This window comes from Lithobates pipiens, unplaced genomic scaffold, assembly GCF_037356315.1.
Source record: "Lithobates pipiens isolate NorthernLeopardFrog02 unplaced genomic scaffold, aLitPip1_a1.2 Scaffold_19, whole genome shotgun sequence".
Lineage (NCBI taxonomy): Eukaryota > Metazoa > Chordata > Amphibia > Anura > Ranidae > Lithobates > Lithobates pipiens.
Window position 1 is genome coordinate 512,682,324 of NW_027507764.1, and position 19,368 is coordinate 512,701,691.

Sequence of the window (19,368 nt, forward strand, 5' to 3'; positions counted from 1 at the left end):
CTAGCAACACTAGTATCACTATCAAGTTCACAACACTAACACAATAGGATCAGATTATTATGAAAAAGTTAAGTTGAACTGTAGCTTGCTTCACTATTGTTCTGCTGCTGTGCTTATGCTTAATTGCTAAATAATTTAGGTTCTCTGACAAACGGACCAGCTAAGATTGACGTCTTCTGAAATGATTCAGTGTGTGTGTCTCTCTCTGCTAGCAATCGTAAGTAAGTTGGCTGTACGTGTGTACTTAGTTCTAGCTATTTTACTGCTCCTCCTCTTTGGTTACAATCAGCCAATAACATTCATCATCATCATTATTTTTATTTTACCTCGCCCCACCCAATTCCAGCAGCGATCTTTTCTCTCTCTGTCAAATCTTTTCTCTCTTTGTCAAATCTTTTCTCTCTATGTAGAATAATCCTGGACAAATAGAGTTAAGGTTAGACACATTTGACCACAGGTTAGCTAGATACAGATTGTTATTGTTAGTGTCATGTCACTGTTGTCACCATGAAAATGAAAATAAAGCATTTATTTCTGTCGCATCTTTCGTTTTTCGGATTCTGCACTTTCGTTTGTTAAAACAATAACGAAAATACCTTAAATTCGGACGAAAAGGCATTTGGACGAAAACAAATGCACATGTCTATTTGACATACTATTGAAATCTTCATCACGGAACACCATGAGCAAGGTTAACATTCAGTGTAGAGCACAAGTACACATCTTTAAGTTATGCCACCTTCCCCTCCTCCATTCCTCTCCTTGGGAGCACCACAGACTTGGGACCACATATATATATATATATATATATATATATATATATATATATATATATATATATATATATAAAAGGTGCAAACACGGCCTATGGGTCACCTGCTCAGCACTAGGGATGGCCGAACGGTTCGCCCGGCGGTCGGTTTGCGGCGAATTTCGGCTGTTCGCGGTCCGCCCGATCGGCGGACTATTGCCGCTGTTTGCCCGGCGGACTTCCGTGTTTACTGTGTAAAAGAACTTTGACCTATGATGACACATCCATCATGTGGTACAGGACAGCCAATTGAGACATTACAGCACATGGACACTTGGACATTCCCCCTAACTTATAAATAGACCCGATCCTGTGCATGGCACACACTGTGTGCCATGTATCTCTGGCACACAGTGTCGGTGCCAAGATACATCTGACCACAGACACGTGGTCTAGCAAACATGGGCAGGGAAGGTATATCACTTTTACTGCCCACTGGATGAATCTTCTGACGGCCGTCAAGCATGTAACCCGTGGCACCCGTGTAGATTTGGTTTTACCGCCACGGATTGCATGCAGGCATGGCTCTTCTTCTCCTCCTCCTCCTACTCCATCCTCCTCCCTCTCCTCCTCGGCTGACTCCTCCTTTTCCACTGCTAGCGTCTCTTCCGCTGCGCCGCCCAAGCTCCCCAGAACCTATTCGACATGCCAGGTGAGACGTTGCCATGCCATGCTGCGTCTGTTGTGCCTGGAAGCCAAGAGCCACACTGGCCCGGCACTCCTTTCAGCTTTGCGTTCACAGGCAGATCAGTGGCTAACACCGCTCAATTTTTACAGTTGGTAAAGTGGTGTGTGACAACGGTGCCAATCTGCTTAGCGCATTGAAACAGGGCAAAATTACGCACGTGCCATGCATGGCACACGTCTTAAACTTGGTCGTGCAGCGATTCGTTGTCAAATACCCTGGGGTCCAGGACATCTTTCGGCAGGCAAGGAAAATCTCGCCCCATTTCAGAAGATCTTACACGGCCATGGCTCACCTTGTTGACATTCAGCGGCGACACAATCTGCCGGTCAGACGTCTTATTTGCGATTGCCCGACGCGATGGAACTCAACCTTCTATATGCCTGATAGGCTGCTCCAGCAGAAATGTGCAGTTAACGTCTACCTGTATGAACTCTACGGCAGAACAGGTTCTGGGGAGCTGGGTTTTTTTTCACCGCGCCAGTGGCTGCTCATGCATGACGCATGCAGACTTCTGCGGCCATTTGAGGAGATCACCAAACTGGTCAGTTGCAGCCATGGCGCCATCAGTGACATGGTACCTTATGCCTTCTTTATGGAGCGTGCATTGCGTCGTGTCATTGATCAAGCTGTGGAGGAGCAGGAGCGGGAAGATAAGGAAGTCGCAATGCTGGATGAATTCCCAGGGGGGGCTACTCTATCTGAGACAAGTGAACAACAGGAGTCTGAAGAGGAGTCAGAGGAGGATGGTGCCGGGGCGGATGAGTAGGAGCAAGAAGAGCATGCTTTAAACCTTTCTGGGATCCCTGTTGTTGTGCGTGGATGGGGAGAGGAGAATGAAGAGGACGACATTATCCTGGATGATGAGCAGGAGCCAGGCCACCGCACCGCTTCCAGTTTAGTGCAAATGGGGGCCTTCATGCTCCAGTGTTTTAATAGGGACCCCCGTATAAAAAGCATAAGGGTCAAGGACCAGTACTGGGTGGCAACATACTTAGACCCCCGGTACAAACACAAAATGGCGGAAATGTTACCGCCGTCACAGAGGGCTGTCAGAATGGAGCACGTCCAGGCCTTGCTTCGAGAAATGCTGCATTCTGCTTTTGCGTGCGCTGGCAGAGGAGCAATTCCCACTCCCAGAGAAGGAGTTGCGGGTACCAATCCAACAGCACCTGCAAGAAGAGGCCGGTTTGAAGATGTGTTGGTGACTTCTGATATGAGGTCATTCTTTCAGCCGACCCATCGACAGGTGTCATCCGGATCCAGCATCAGGGAACGCCTTGACCGTCAGGTGTCCGACTGCATCGGGTTAACGGCCGATGTGGACGCTCTGAGGAGTGATGAACCCCTGGACTACTGGGTGGGCAGGCTTGACCTCTGGCCAGAGCTTGCCCAATTTGCAATCGAACTGTTGGCTTGCCCCTCATCCAGTGTCCTGTCCGAAAGGACGTTCAGCGCAGCAGGGGGGATCGTGACCGATAAGCGTACTCGCCTAGCTCACGACAGTGGTAACTACCTCACATTTCTAAAAATGAATGAGGCATGGATCTCAGAGGAATTCAACACATGTGACCAGTAGACCATGTATATGTCTATAAACGATTTTTTTAATCGAGCACACAGACCTTCTTTCTTCATTTGGCTCACTTCCTTGTACAAAAAAAGCACATCGTACTATATGCCCGTACCCTCCTGTTTGAAGAGGTTGAGCGGTGTCATATTTCTTCTGGGGCTGCTTATTATGAGGAGCTCCCACCATCCCTGTGCTGTGCTGACTTCCTCCTGGGGCTGCTTATTATGAGGGGCTCCCACCATCCCTGTGCTGTGCTGACTTCCTCCTGGGGCTGTACCTCTGCTGTGCATATTATGAGGGGCTCCCACCATCCCTGTGCTATGCTCATTATGAGGGGCTCCCACCATCCCTGTGCTGTGCTGACTTCTTCCTGGGGCTGCTTATTATGACTTCCTCCTGGGGCTGCTTATTATGAGGAGCTCCCACCATCCCTGTGCTGTGCTGACTTCCTCCTGGGGCTGCTTATTATGAGGGGCGCCCACCATCCCTGTGCTATGCTGACTTACTCCTGGGGCTGTACCTCTGCTATGCATATTATGAGGGGCTCCCACCATCCCTGTGCTATGCTCATTATGAGGGGCTCCCACCATCCATGTGCTATGCTGACTTCCTCCTGGGGCTGCTTACGGTGCAGGTGTCAGTGCTGTATATCTCAGTGCTGGTGTCAGTGCTGTATATCACGGTGCTGCTGTCAGTGCTTTATGTCACGCTGCTGATGTCAGTGCTCTCTATCATGGTGCTGGTGTCAGATCACTCTATCACGGTGCAGTTGTCATTGCTGTTTGTCACGCTGCTAATGTCAGTGCTCTCTATCACGGTGCTGGTGTCAGATCCCTCTATCACGGTGCAGGTGTCATTGCTGTATGTCACGCTGCTGATGTCAGTGCTCTCTATCACGGTGCTGGTGTCAGATCACTCTATCACGGTGCAGGTGTCATTGCTGTAGGTCATGCTGCTAATGTCAGTGCTCTCTATCACGGTGCTGGTGTCAGATCACTCTATCACGGTGCAGGTGTCATTGCTGTATGTCACGCTGCTGATGTCAGTGCTCTCTATCACGGTGCTGGTGTCAGATCACTCTATCACGGTGCAGGTGTCATTGCTGTATGTCACGCTGCTGATGTCAGTGCTCTCTATCACGGTGCTGGTTTCAGATCACTCTATCACGGTGCAGGTGCCATTGCTGTATGTCACGCTGCTGATGTCAGTGCTCTCTATCACGGTGCTGGTGTCAGATCACTCTATCACGGTGCAGGTGTCATTGCTGTATGTCACGCTGCTAATGTCAGTGCTCTCTATCACGGTGCTGGTTTCAGATCACTCTATCACGGTGCAGGTGTCATTGCTGTATGTCACGCTGCTAATGTCAGTGCTCTCTATCACGGTGCTGGTGTCAGATCACTCTATCACGGTGCAGGTGTCATTGCTGTATGTCATGCTGCTAATGTCAGTGCTCTCTATCACGGTGCTGGTGTCAGATGACTCTATCACGGTGCAGGTGTAATTGCTGTATGTCACGCTGCTGATGTCAGTGCTCTCTATCACGGTGCGGTTGATCATCTCCTGCACCCTCTGTTTGCCTACCCTGACCTTCCCTCTCCTCCATTGCCTTCATGCGCTCCACAGTCCTGAATTGTCACAATTTCACATATAAAAAAAGAATGCTTGTAGTTGTCGATCCCAGATTCACCTCATACATGTGTTATGTCATTGGCCATGTGGTGGGACTATGTGTGCACAGCTAGTAATTATTTTGTGGCTGCAAATTTGACCTGTAGGTTTGTAAAGTTCGCCTCCCATTGAAGTCAATGGGGCCCGCCGCAAACGTTATGGTTCGCGAACTATCGGCTGCGTTCGCGTTCGCGAAACGTCCCGTCGGAAGTTCGTCCATCACTACTCAGCACCACCTCAATCCTACAGTGCCAGCAGCAGACAAATGCCAAAAACGAATAAGACTTTAAAAAGTGAAAACATTCAAACATAAAACAAAATTAAGCAGCTGTTTAAACAAACATCAAATGCAATATTAGAGTAGTATCTCTACAAAGTCCTCCTTGAATCAAACAAATACTAAAACAGCGCTAAAAAAATAAAAATAAAAAAGCTAAGTGTGATGAAACCATAGGGCAATGGCAAACACCATGGCCAATAATCTTTGTGTAGCAGATGGATATGTGGACAGTTCAAATTATTAACGGTCACTTTTCTCTTAGCGTGCACCTTCCACCAGAGTAAGAATGCAATTATCCACCTCGTAAGGCTCACACCCCTATGGGGTTCAGAGGCCGCTATAAAGAAAGCCTTGAATAAATATGCATCAATCGCTCTATACTGGGGGGTCATGCCCTCTGTTGAAGTCAGATGACGAAACTGGCCAGGGCGTGACCAGCATGGATACCGTAAGTGACGCTGTGTGCTCCACCAAGATCTGCCCTCTACCCGGAAGTGCAAAGTGGTGTCTGCAAGGAACAGCACGCTTCCACGGATGGCTGGAGATGGTGATAGCGCCCTCTATACACTTCTTTATGCTTGTTGATTGCATTGTTAATGAGTACCTATACCAGTGGACCTTCTGGATAAGTGGTGTTTCAGTACAGAGCGATTGATACATATTTATTCAAGGCTTTCTTTATAGCGGCGTCTGGTGAGTTTGAACCTCATAGGGGTGTGTGCTTCACGAGGTGGATAATTGCATTCTTACTCTGGTGGAAGGTGGACGCTAAGAGAAAAGTGACTGTTAATAATCGGAACTGTCCACATATCCGTCTGCTACACAAAGACTGTTGGCTGTGGTGTTTGCCATTGCCCTATGGTTTCATCACCATTAGCTTTTTTATTTAGATTTTTTTAACGCTGTTTTAGTATTTGTTTGATTCAAAGAGGACTTTGTCTCTAGAGATACTACTCTAATATATATATATATATATATATATATATATATATATATATATATATATATATATATATATAATGTTCACAGCCCTTGGCTTCCATCACCAAGTCAGAGGACCCAACCCATAGCTCAGGGTCAGGAGGACAAGAGTATACCAGTCTCTTCCCAATGTCCTTTCTATAGTTTGCCCAGGGCACGGTCCTAAATGACAATCTCATTCCCAGGCTTCCATCATTACTCATATATGAAGACTCTGTCTAGGCTCCCAAGGTTTTGTGCATTCCGCTAAAGGACCCGCAAAAGACCACCTTGCCCAGGGAATTCAGCCCTGCAAAGGGCCCTTTGGATAAGCTCTGTGTAGGACTACATTTTAGAAGCTCTGCTGTGTCTTGTCCCCATTCCTGTCTACACCCACAGCTGGCATTTATATGGGCACTAGCTCCACCAATTCATCACCAGAGGAGGGTTTTCTCCTCTAGTACCTCTGGACCTAAACATGACGGATCAAAGTAGTCTATAGTTTGTTTACATCTAACATTCTATAGATCCAACACAGGTCTACCACAGACCTCAGTCAAAATCTGGATAAAAATTAAATGGGCATGGATGTCATAGATGGAGAATCCATCCCATTTAGCTCCGATTCAGAGTAGGATTTGCTGATGGATCCCCTGCTGAATAAAACAGAGTATTACTGTCTGAAAGGACCATAAATTAAATTGGACGAGCTTTGGTACATCTGTAGTGCTGTCTATTCAACAGAAGCCGATCCTGCTGGATGACCAGCATTCAATCAGTGCTTGCAGTCAATGGCTGCAGCACAAAACTGTGTATTCTGGCGTGGGGAGTGCCCTCTGTGAGAATACAAAGACACATGAGGAAAGAACCCTGTATTAACATCACTTGTGTTGATGTGGGTATCTGTGAGTATTTATTCATCCAACCCGCTGGTTCAATAAAAATAAAAAAAAATTCCGCATGTATACCCAGCTTGGGTGCCATTTCTTTCTGTTGCCTTGTTCCTCTGCTATCTGACACATTTTCATGACACCAAGACATAAAAGGGTGACAAGGGAGGGAGCACCAGCATGCAGCCTGTGATTGACAGTTTCAGCTCTGTTCCAGTGTGAAGGGGGAGGGGCGTACCTTCCCTCCAATTAGCTCTCACTGATCTCTGCAGAGTATAGTTTCAGGTCTCCGACCTCTACTTTCTGAAAACTCAAACAAGCTGTAAAAATGCACGACTTTAAATGGCTATAGATGTAAAACTTATGTAGGAGGATTTGTTTAATCTCTGTGTATCATCTGTGGCCAGTCACTTCACTGGGTATATGTAAGGGTTTAAATCCACTTTAATTGGTTGGTAAAAGTACATATCATCAGCACATTGTGGATTGCCAAAATCAATGGTCAAACATTTTTTTGAAACGGTCACATCATGGTGGTAAGGTGCAACGATTCAGGGCTGCACAGGATTGCTCCATCAGGCATGTGATCATCATCTATATACTTTGATCTATATCAGTGGTCATCAACCTTGTCCTCAGGGCCCACTAACAGGCCAGGTTTTAAGTATTACCTTGGGGAGATGAAAACTATAATTCTGCAATCACTGAGCGGCAAATGATATCACCTGTGTTGTATTTCAGTTATCTTGCAAATCTGGGCTGTTAGTGGGCCCTGAGCCTGAGGACAGGGTTGATGACCACTGATCTATATGGTATCTGCTGCAGCACCTGCTTACACTACGGCCTTTCCCAGGACTGTGTGTGATGGGAATATTGTATGTTAATTGGTTGCTAGACTCAAGCACTTTCACATGCAAGATGGTCACATGCTCCCCCACACCCCAAAGCCCAGAGTAGTTTTGCAGTGGTAGCTCTACAATAAAATGGGCACAACTCTCCCACATCTACTGAGGGTTTCTCAGAGTGTTCCAGTGTCATGTGACTATATCACATTGACTTGAACCTGCACAGAGACGCCGACCCTAAACTATATCTTCTGAAATAGGAATGAGGACCACCAGGTCATGGGACCTGATTTTTTAAGAAGAATTTATGGTACTTTCACAACTTAATGCATCATGGGTTTCTCTTGTAAATTTTGTCTTTATTGCGGTGCCTTGACTTCCGCTTTATGCATTCCATAGAAAGCAACGCACCGTTGATTTGGCTTATCTTTCAACTGACTTTTTATGAGCAGTTGCTTAGCAACTGCACTACCTGATACTTGCTAGAGGCTCTTCCGTGCCAACCAGTATATGAAATTATATGTATTATTATTTACATGTAAATTTATATTTAATGTAAACTAATATGTATTTATATTTGTATATAAAGGTATCAGCATTACTTTCAGATTGACTTTCAGTATGAATACTGACTAAAATATGTACCAGGAACCTCTACCTCTGCTAGCTGGTTATGGGGATTTTTTAAAAAGGTTGCAAAGGTATTTCCCATTTTTTTTAAAGCTGAACTCCAGACAAACACTTACAATGATGAAATGCATATGTGGAAGAAGTTTTACCCAAAGAATATGTACATCTGCCCATCCTAGTCAGTGACTTTGCTTTTCTTTCTTACAGCTTGGTCCCCTCCTGTGACTGGACAGTGCAGGAGCAGCAGCAGACTGATGAGGTCATAACCCCGTGCCAGTGGGATTCTTGTCAACACAGCAGAGTCTGATTAGCTTAGAATACTGCCCCTTCCCCTCCCATAGTTCTACAGGGAAATACAAGTGGTTTATAGGAAGACAGTTTGGGGTAATTATGATATGATGTTGCATCTAAAAATACAGTATCTCACAAAAGTGAGTACACCCCTCACATTTTTGTAAATATTTTATTATACCTTTTCATGTGACAACACTGAAGAAATTACACTTTGCTACAATGTAAAGTAGTGAGTGTACAGCTTGTATAACAGTGTAAATTTGCTGTTCCCTCAAAATAACTCAACACATAGCCATTAATGTCTAAACTACTGGGAACAAAAGTGAGTACACTCCTAAGTGAAAATGTCCAAATTGGACTGAGTTAGCCATTTTCCCTCCCCGATGTCATATGCCTCGTTAGTGTTACAAGGTCTCAGGTGTGAATGCGGAGCAGGTGTGTTAAATCTGGTGTTATCGCTCTCACTCACTCATACTGGTCACTGGAAGTTCAACATGGCACCTCATGGCAAAGAACTCTCTGAGGATCTGAAAAAAATAATCGTTGCTCTACTTAAAGATGGCCTAGGCTATAAGAAGATTGCCAAGACCCTGAAACTGAGCTGCAGCACGGTGGCCAAGACCATAAAGTGTCAAACTGGGGTGGAAAGGGTAGGCATAGTTGACACTTTTGACAATTGCCTATGACAGGTGGGCCCACTTATATTAACCCCACAGCACCAGAAGATCACAGCTGTATGAGTATCTGGGGACAGAGGACGGAAGATTTCAAGGAACAGAGCAGACATCAGTGTGGCTGCAGTGTCTATACATCTTTTCATGTGCCATCCTCTAATGTTGTCAGCTACACAGTGCCATTAGTTACTGTTTTGCTGCCAGCTATACACTGTCACTGGTTTCTAGGATGCTGCCAGCTACACAGCATCATTGGTTGCTAGGATGCTGTCAGCCACACAGTGTCAATAGTTGCTAGGCCACTGTCAGCTAAACCACCAACAGAATCCTAGCAACTGAGGATGCTGTGTATCCGACAGTGTCCTAGCAACCATTGATGTTGTGCAGCCTGGGGGCTGAACATGCATTGAGGACGAAGTGTCTGTGGTATGGGCATTCTGGCCTCACAGTTGCCCTCCCATCATACCTTCATGCCATAAGTTTAATGCATCTGTTTCCTACAAGTACGTAAATCTGTCACAGGCACCAACAGTTATCATGCAGAGGGGAAACACAATAATAAAGAGTGTCTGTAATGGTTTTTGAGGGGGTGCATAACAGCTTTGAGAAAATATGAAACCCAGAAAAGTAAATAAAGGTATGGCTTGCAAGGGGTTCTCCTACTATTGTTGGCTTAGGACCTTTCCTCACTCACTGCTCCATTCGTTTTTCCCTGTATGCAGTATTAACATTCCCGCTAGAGGACTTTCTGTGCTTTTGATAGCCACTGACTCCTCAGTCTAGAACATAACCCCTTTTTTGTCCTGAACCCAGAGCATACACCTCTGGCACCATCCTCAGTATATCCACATGTGACAAGCTAGTGATGTACTGGCCCAATCTTTCTCTTTCTTTTTATCAGGATAGCAGAAGTCAGAGAATCTGTCTTGTGATCATGATTTGACAGTAAAAACCTATGGTTACTGCATGAATAAGCCCATTTATGTCCTATACAAAATGATGTAGCCATACGTAGCTGAAGGTAATATTATAGTGTATTTAGTATTAATTAATATTAATATAATTTTGAGTAGGATCCATTAAATCTGGTAAGCCCCCATTTTATGTGGTGGAGGGTTCACGCGGTGATTGTGCGATCATTCCTTGGAGAAGGTGTAGGACTGTTTTCACTTTATCGTATCATACACAGAAAATTGGAAAATTTGGAGAACTTTTCACTTGTTTTCACGTTGTTTTCCTATTTTTGATATATTTTTTCATATATTTGTTTGGACATTCTAGCTTTAATTATCATATACAGCAAAGAGTGTTTAAATGTATTTATTTGTTTGCACAGTCTAATGTATGCACTGATTACATTGGTCACATTGTAATGTGGTAAAAACAAATAAGCGCTACACTGTTTTTCACAAAATTTAATATTATAGTGTATTTAGTATAGAAACTACATTGTACCAGTTTTTAATTTCTGGAGAATGAACACTTGTTTTGATATCTTATATGCAGGATTAAACTGTGTATATATATATATATATATATATATATATATATATATATATAAAATATATTTTTTATTTTTTTTTAATAAAGTGGATATGTTGCTACTAGGGCAATTTGTTTGAATGGTATCTCCTGGAAGAAGAGAACAATTGTCAAATTTTTAATAGGCTGTGTCATGAAGGGATGATTTCATTTAATATTAGTATGATTTAAATAAAATATTTTGGATATTTTTGAGTGTCGTTTACTTTACCCATAATTTATCCTTTGATTTTGACATATGATCATGAATTCGTTGTGCATACAAAACAACCTACAATTCTTTTTGAGCAGAAACAAGTATATATTTATATTCAGTTCAGCTGTAAAGGTCAAGTAACTTCCTTATACACCACATATACTGTAGATGGGAATTTCACAATGAGTCATGTCTTCGTAGTGGCCAGTTGTGTCCACATGCCCTTCCTGTTTTTATATATATATTTTTTAATATTTTTTATTTTAGCACAAGACGTAAAATAATACTTTGGCTTTACCAACAATTCTACATCAATTCTTGATTTCTTCTTCAGAAGAATTTCTCTATTTTGTAAAACCTTCAAGGACCCTTTTTTTTTTACTATCCTTTGTTTTTTTCCTTCAGATTGATCATGTTTGCCAAAATCGTTACAATGTTTTTAAGCTGTGCCAAAATTTTTGTCTCAGGCAAAGAATGTGGATGGAGGAACAGAATATTTTTTGGCTTACTTTGCCTCCTTCTTGGAATAACAGTGAGTGCTTTCCTGATTTTGGTTTTGGTGCTATCAAAGATTGGAGTTGGATTGGTTAACTTAAGCATAATTTTTTCCTTTGGTATTTTAATATTTGTTCTTGCCTGCGTTTCTAAGTCAGTGCGTTGTATGAGCATCTTGTTCCTCTTGGCATGCGGCATGAGAGAAGGGAGAAATGTACTCATCGCCACTGGAACCAGCATAGTTGTCTTTAACAATGTAAGAAATATCTTGGGAAACCTAAAAATTGTGGCAGACAGCATTATCTGCAACCTGGAAGCCAAGCGCGTTTCTCTAAAAGTTGTACCTTTCGATTATTACTCCAATTTGCTTTCTACGCTATATGTCTATGCAAAACAACTATTTTTTAACCCATTTACAGATGTCGTCTCCCTGTCTGATGAATTTCAATGTAAAATAAGAATTTCGGATGACGAACTTAATGCTATGCTTATTGAAACAAAAGCACAGATGCAAACTGTTTCTTCAAGTGTTTCTTCAGTGTTCGATATTATGACATTTGCCGGCCGCATAGTTTTTCTCATTGGAGGAATTTCCATCATCCTGGTTGGAACCTGGATCTTTTTTAAAAAATTCCTGATTCTAAACAAAGCCAATAACTTGTATATTACAAAAGCATTTGTGCAGTATGATGAAGAACAACAAAACACCTTGCGTGTTCTGCCTCTCAGCAGGAAGGAGCAGAACAAGTACATTCAAATTCCCAGCTTAAGAACCTCAGATAAGCAAAAGCTGAATGTGGCTCTGTATTTCCTTCCCATAATGACAAATATTTTGATTTGGATTTTAATTTCATTTTTAGATTTTATGCTTTACTGGCTAATTCTTACTGTAAGGAAACACCTAAAAAGTTTGGACATGGCTGTAGTTCCAATAACTATGACCTTTTCTGTAAGTATTCACACCATAAGTATCATATTAGAAGTAATTTGGATTTTTGTTTTTATGTTTTATAACTTTTTTATATTTTATATATCGTTTATATTGTTCAGTTTTATCAATTTTTTGGGGGAAAATAAAAGTTATAAAAGTCCAGTAAAGAGACACAAGTCAAATGTTTCTTCGGCCACATGTGTCCACTAAGTATTAATGCATCTTTACAAAAGATTTAAAAAAATATATGTTTACGATTTTGTGTTGGGTCACATTCATAATAGCCATCTTGGATTTTTATCATAGGTGTATTTTAAATGATACAGACAGGATATCAACAAAAAATCCAGAAAAAAACACATGCTATAAGTGTTATAAATTAAGTTGCAGTTCAGTCCGAAAAATAAGTATTTGGTCCTCTACCAACCAACAATAATTCTGGCTCCCACAGACTGGCTACAGTATGTGCTCATGTGGTACACCGATTAGTCCTGTCAATTTAAGAAGGTGCTCCAAAAAGACAATTCGTTATGTGTGTAAAAATCACCTGTCCACAGAATCTCTTTCTTCCATTCAAACCCACCATCATGAGCAAGACTACGGAGCTGTCAAAGGACGTCAGAGACATGATTGTAGACCTGCACAAGGCTGTAATGGGCTACAAGACCATCAGCAGGAAGCTTGGTGTAAATAAGACTATTGGAACGATTTTTTCGTAAATGGAGGAAATACTAAATAACTATCAATTGGCCATGATCTGGAGCTCCACTCAAGATTTCACCTCATGCAATAAGGATGAGAAAAGTGAGGAACCAGACCGGACCTACACGAGAGGGGCTTGTGAACGATCTCAAGGCAGTTGGGATCACGGTCACCAAACAAACCACTGGTAAAACAATACACCACCATGGATTGAAATCCCGCAGCATGCGTAAGGTCCCCCTCCTCAAGAAGGCACATGTACAGGCCCATCTGAAGTTTGACAATGAACATCTAAATGATTCAGAGAAAGATTGGGAAAAAGTGATGTAGTCAGATGAGACCAAAATTGAGCTCTTTGGCATTAACTCGACTCGTTGTGTTTGAAGGAAGAAAATGCTGACTATGACCCTAAGAACACCATCCCTACAGTTAAGCATGGAGGGGGAAACATTATGCTTTGGGGCTGTTTCTCTGCTAAAGGTAGAGGCAGTCATTGCCGCATTGAGGAGCCAATAGACGGGTCATGAATTGTAATATCTTGGATGAGAACCTTCTTCTCTCAGCCAGAACACTGAAGATGGGTCATGGATGAGTCTTCCAGCATGACAATGACCCAACAAAAATACTGCCAAGGCAGCAAAGGAGTGGCTCAAGAAGACGCACATTAAGAGATCATTGAGGGACCTAGCCAGTCTCCAGACCTTAAACCTCTAGAAAGTTTATGGAGGGAGCTGAAACTTCAAGTTGTCAAGTGACAGCCAAGAAACCTTGAGAATTTAGAGAAGATCTGCAAAGAAGAGTGGACCAAAATCCCTCCTGAGATGTGTACAAATCTGGTAACTAACTACAGGAAACATCTTACTTCTGTGCTTGCCAACAAGGGTTTCTGCACAAAGCACAGAGTCATTTTTTGCTTGGGGATCAAATATTTATTTTACTCATTGAACTGCAACTTAATTTATAACATTTGTATCATGTGCTTTTTTTTGTATTGCTAGTTGATATTCTGTCTCTATCATTTAAAATGCACCTATGATAAAAATTATAGACCCTTCATTTCTTTGAAAGTGAACAAACTTTCAAAATCTGCAGGGGATCAAATAACTATTTTCCCCACTGTATCTGAGGTCCAATAGAGTCACTAAATCCAATTATGAGGACCTGCACACTGGATACAGTAGATTAGTTTGCACAAGTTTAAGCAAACAAACAAAAAACAATTGGTTGATTTGTCTGATTTACAAATGTATGTACTTTTACAGCCTTATTTGATTGACCTATGCTGTATTTGACTATGTAAAAATACTTCTATATTATACTACATACGAATTATACCATTACAAAAAAGCATAGATGTATACTGTAAATAGAATATATCATGCAAGCTATATTAGCCACATCTTTCTCAAACAGTGATGTTTCTTTGGTCTTGGGACTAGGGAAAGAAAGCCCTTTGTAGATTACAAACTGAGCTCCCACAGGGATATGGACTGCCCAAACTCTGGGCCATTCTCAAGGCATATAGCAATATACCCTGGAAGAGGGGGAGTGAAATGCTTATCCATATGCTTACTCATTCTTCTAAATGCCCTGTATGTCTCTTGCGTCTCACCAGCTGAATGGAGCATTGTGAAAGAAAGGAATGGTGAGATAATGTTGATGGTAAGGGTAGGAGCTAAATTACCCTTTTACTTTTGTCCTGCATGGGTGAAGGAAAGGGTTGACTTAATGGCCTGTGTTGATGGGCTTTTGTTCGTGTCAGAACTGACTTTTGTTCATGTCAGAATTGCTTTTGTACTTATATAAGTCAAAGATGATTGCAAAAGAAACTTAAAGGAGATTGATGAAGCTCAGGGCCATCTTTAATATTGATTGGATCCTGGGCAAAACGTTTTCTTGGGCCCCCCCCAAAATACAATTTTGCTCTCCACCTGCTCTAAGACATACAATAAATAGCAGCTAGACTTAGAAATAGGTTTCCTGTATCAGATCAGGCAGCAGTTGTGAGTGGTTCCTAGAGGTTACAGCACACATTACGGCTCACTGATTAGTTGCTAGAGGTTACAGCATGATTTCTGCTTGTTGATTGGTTGCTAGAGATTACTGTATAGTAATACTGCTCACTTATTGGTTGCTAGAGATCACAGCACATCATCTCCTCACTGTAGAGGGGAATGATATACATATGAATGCCGCCTTTATTTACATATCTATGCCGCAGGGTGCAGATATTTACATATGAATGCCGCTATTTACATGTGATTGACGGTTATTTACATGTAAACACAGAGTCTGCAGGTGAGTCATTTGTACAAAACAATAGGGCAGAGCTGGGCAGCATTAGTAGCAGCACTTCACACTGAGATATCAGGACACAGTACGGGACTAACATGTCAAGGGGCAAGGGAATTTAAATTGGGATAGTTGGCAAGTATGAGGCAGCTGCTTTGGGCCCCACAACAATGACAGGGCCCAGGGCAGCTGCCCCGTTTGCCCTGCCTTAAAAACGGCCCTGATGAAGCTTATAAGAGGGTCAAATGTGCCTTTCAATGATTTCAGAGGCATCTCAAACTGATCTCAAATGCAAGTGGAATGCACCTGAAAGCAAACTGTATTTGCCCATCAAGACTAGCCCAAAACCCGTCAACACAAGTCCTAACAATGATGTAAAGTGTGCAAAATATTATTTATACTTAAATTGTCCCTTTTTGTTCCTGTCTTAAAAGCACACTCGTATGGATTTCAAAGATGTGTTCAATTTAAGAAGGGCTGACACACACCACCACGCCATGAATATCACACTGTTTGAACCTCAGTGTGCCCCGAAACCAGAGCTCTCCCTTACTGCGTCGTGGATCCCATTGACCATATTAATCGCAGTACTAGTCTTCTTTGGTTTATTCTCCACTTTCCTGATACAAATGAAATTATTGGTGATGGCTTCCTTCTACCCATCCAAAGAGTTTGAGAGAGTTCATTACCTTCATCAGAAGATACTGGAAGAAAGGTCACAGGAAGCACTGGTCAGCAAATTAAATCAAACTCTCAAGAACATTCTGGCACAGGTAAGATACAACTAATACAGTGTTCAGGGATCTGAGTACTTTTTAAATGACAGAACAAATCTTGATTAAATAATATAAAATAGTCAGAGATTGGAACAAGTATGCATATATTTTTTTTTTTACTAGAATGATTATTTTGACTGCATACTAGTTTCAGGTCAACTCAGTATAGAAAGTATTATGCCGCATGCACACGACCAGACTTTTCGATGGACTAGGTCCGACTGGCTTCTCAGTGGACTTTCGGCAGAGTTCCAAGGGATCCAAACTAATGGACTTGGCCACACACAATCACACCAAAGTCCGACTGATTTGAACGTGATGACGTACGACTGGACTAGAATAAGGAAGTTCATAGCCAGAGACTGCCCTAGCGTCGTTTTTTGTCCGTCAGACTAGCATACAGACGAATGGATTTTTTGACCGGACTCGAGTCCATCGGAAGCATTTGAAACATGTATTATTTCTGGGTCTGTCGGACTTTTGGAAAAAAAAGTCAGCTGGAGCCCATACACGATTGTAATATCCGACAGATTCATTCTGTCGGACCTAGTCCATCAAAATGTCCGGTCGTGTGTACGTGGCATTAGTGGAAAATGAAGAAGAACCACCACACTGATTGTTGTGTCCAAAAATATTTTTTATTACTCCAGGTTGGAGTAATCTAATATAAAATATTCAATGCATTTTGGGGGCTTTGGGCCTGTAGAAAGTATTGAAGCCATTGGGTCAACACAACACCCATAAATCTTGCATTTTTGGTAGGAGGTCTCTCCTGACAAATTTACAATAAATTTTACCATAAAAAAGTAATGCATGGCAGTCATTGCTATACGTTTTGAAGTCCATGGTTTTATTTCAGTTTTCACTAATGAAGTCACATGGACAGGTCACAGTGCACAGTAGGCCCTCCCTTGTTGTAAAATTTCAGTACTGTAAAAAAGTTTTAAAGCATTCTCTTTTATCAAGATGTTTACTGATAAATATATATATATATATATATATATATACATTTATTCTGTTTTACAGGCTAATTTCTGGTTCCCAATTTTAACGAGGAAACATTATGTGAACAGCTAATGAACTGAGAGATTAACTCTTTGCTATACAGCAACTGTGGTTTATTTTAAAATAAAGCTGTGGTCACTGATATTACAGTATGTCTTGGACGATCCTACTACCGATTTGATCAAAAACAATACTCAAGGCTTTCATGTTGGATGTCACCGTGGACTGCTAAATGTTCCAGAGCATATAAAAAAATTTGCCTTCGGTCATTATAATAAACTTATTTTTACAGCAAGAGGAGTTATGTAAAGTACAGGTATGCGCCAGACTGGGATATGTCAATTCTTGTTCAGATGTGCATAAAAACTTATGAAACTTATGTGCATTTATACATGTTCAGATGCATTTTATATATCACTGCTTTTACTTGTGTTACAATTATGTGAATTGTACATGCTTTTATGTGTGATTTTTTTGCGTTGTGGAAAATTGCATACGTGGTGAACAAGCCTTGTGCTTGGACAGGAGATATCTTTGCAGCTAAAGAGTACAATCACCATTCTAGTATACAAATACAAAACAGAGAAAATGGGAAGATTCCCCCAGGGGTTTTTTAGGCAGCTAGATGTAGAAAATTATAAAGATGAACGTTGGGTAGAGAATCACAATTTCTTTATTGAAAGGTGTAACATGAGTGTTAAAATATGAGCTCGAATGGGAATATACCCATACCAAATACAGGAAGTAGCAAACATGGGAGTTATGCACAGCATATAATAATGACTATTGCATAGAAGTTACTGACGCGTTTCGACCCATAATGTTTGGGGTTTCTTCAGAGGATGAGTTTGCTAAGAGAAAGAAGATTTATAGTAATATATCAAATTTGTTTAAAAACAAGATATAATATATGCAAAATGTTTAGTAACACGTAGCACATAATTACCACTGCATTTGCAGATACCCCTCAATCAAAAAATCCCCCACACAGCTGTTAGACCATTCTGTGCGCCTCCACGCCACAGCGAGACACCGAGAAGAGGACGATGGCCCACTCAATGTGGCTTACAAGGAGTCAAACGTAAACAAATGTCCCCCACCGAAGCACCATAGGGGAGATGGGGCCATCATCTGCAGCAATTACCAGAGCATTAGCTCATGGACAAACCCATATAAATTTATAGTTTATTCGATTTAGCTATTGAACGGTCAGACAATGTTAAGATAATCCATCATATACTCTAGTAATTAAATATATAAGGAGGGGAGTATTGATAGTATTAAATTCATAATAATGTTAACTGAGGTAGATAATAATGTCAAAGATTTAATGACTGAGGTAAATAAGCCAAAAATGGCCATGTCTTTACACTCAGACAGTAGGGTAGTGAGTGATATCACAAAAAATGTGAAAAGTGATGAAATACAAAACATTTCTTCATAGATGCTCGCTGATCACCGCCATTACTAGAGGAAAAAAAATCCCATAGTTTGTAGACGCTATAACATTTGCGCAAACCAATCAATATACGCTTATTCAGATTTTTTTTTACCAAAAATATGGAGCAGAATACATATTGGCCTAAATTGAGGAAGAGATTTGATTTTTTTTAAAAAAAATTTATTGGATGTGTTTTAGAGAAGTAAGTAAAAGATATAGTTTTTTTTTTCAAAATTGTCGGTCGTTTAAATTAAAATGTAGAGGTGATCAAATACCACTAGTTCTATTTGTGGTAAAAAAAAAAGGACATACATTTTATTTGGGTAAAGTGTTGCTTGACCGCGCAATTGTCATATAAAATATTGCAGTGTCGTTTCACATAAAATGTCCTGGTCAGGAAGGGGAGTAATTCTTCCGGAGATCAAGTGGTTAAAGTGACTATGCCAATTAAGAGGGAAAAAAGGTTTAAAAGCTGTACCTGTAAAGACACTATTGTAGATATATCACTTGCCCTACCAACATGGCTGTGCTCTGTTGATAAAGAATCATTCTGGGAAAACTGATATTTCTGGGAGTGTCAGTCTCCTGCATCCACCGCTGGGCTCAATGGTTACTCCTGCTGACCTCTATGTTACAATCAAAAACATCAATGTATATAATTTGGATTTTATGTGA

The 19,368-nt window shown here is 41.4% G+C and overlaps 2 protein-coding genes across 2 annotated transcripts in view; one reads left to right on the forward strand and one right to left on the reverse strand.

Moving 5' to 3' along the window:
- The first annotated feature begins 11,227 nt into the window (after nucleotides 1–11,227).
- Nucleotides 11,228–17,547, forward strand: DCSTAMP (dendrocyte expressed seven transmembrane protein). The gene is made up of 3 exons (XM_077493160.1): nucleotides 11,228–12,495; nucleotides 15,906–16,244; nucleotides 17,274–17,547. Exons 1-3 carry the CDS (start codon nucleotides 11,464–11,466, stop codon nucleotides 17,322–17,324), a joined length of 1,422 nt encoding a protein of 473 aa, XP_077349286.1. The 5' UTR covers nucleotides 11,228–11,463; the 3' UTR covers nucleotides 17,325–17,547.
- A 360-nt stretch (nucleotides 17,548–17,907) lies between these two features.
- DPYS (dihydropyrimidinase) overlaps nucleotides 17,908–19,368 on the reverse strand; it is a 145,587-nt gene continuing 144,126 nt past the window's right edge. The window contains exon 10 of the mRNA XM_077493158.1: nucleotides 17,908–18,103. The gene's annotated coding sequence lies outside the window, so the exon portion shown is untranslated. The remainder of the gene's footprint in view (nucleotides 18,104–19,368) is intronic.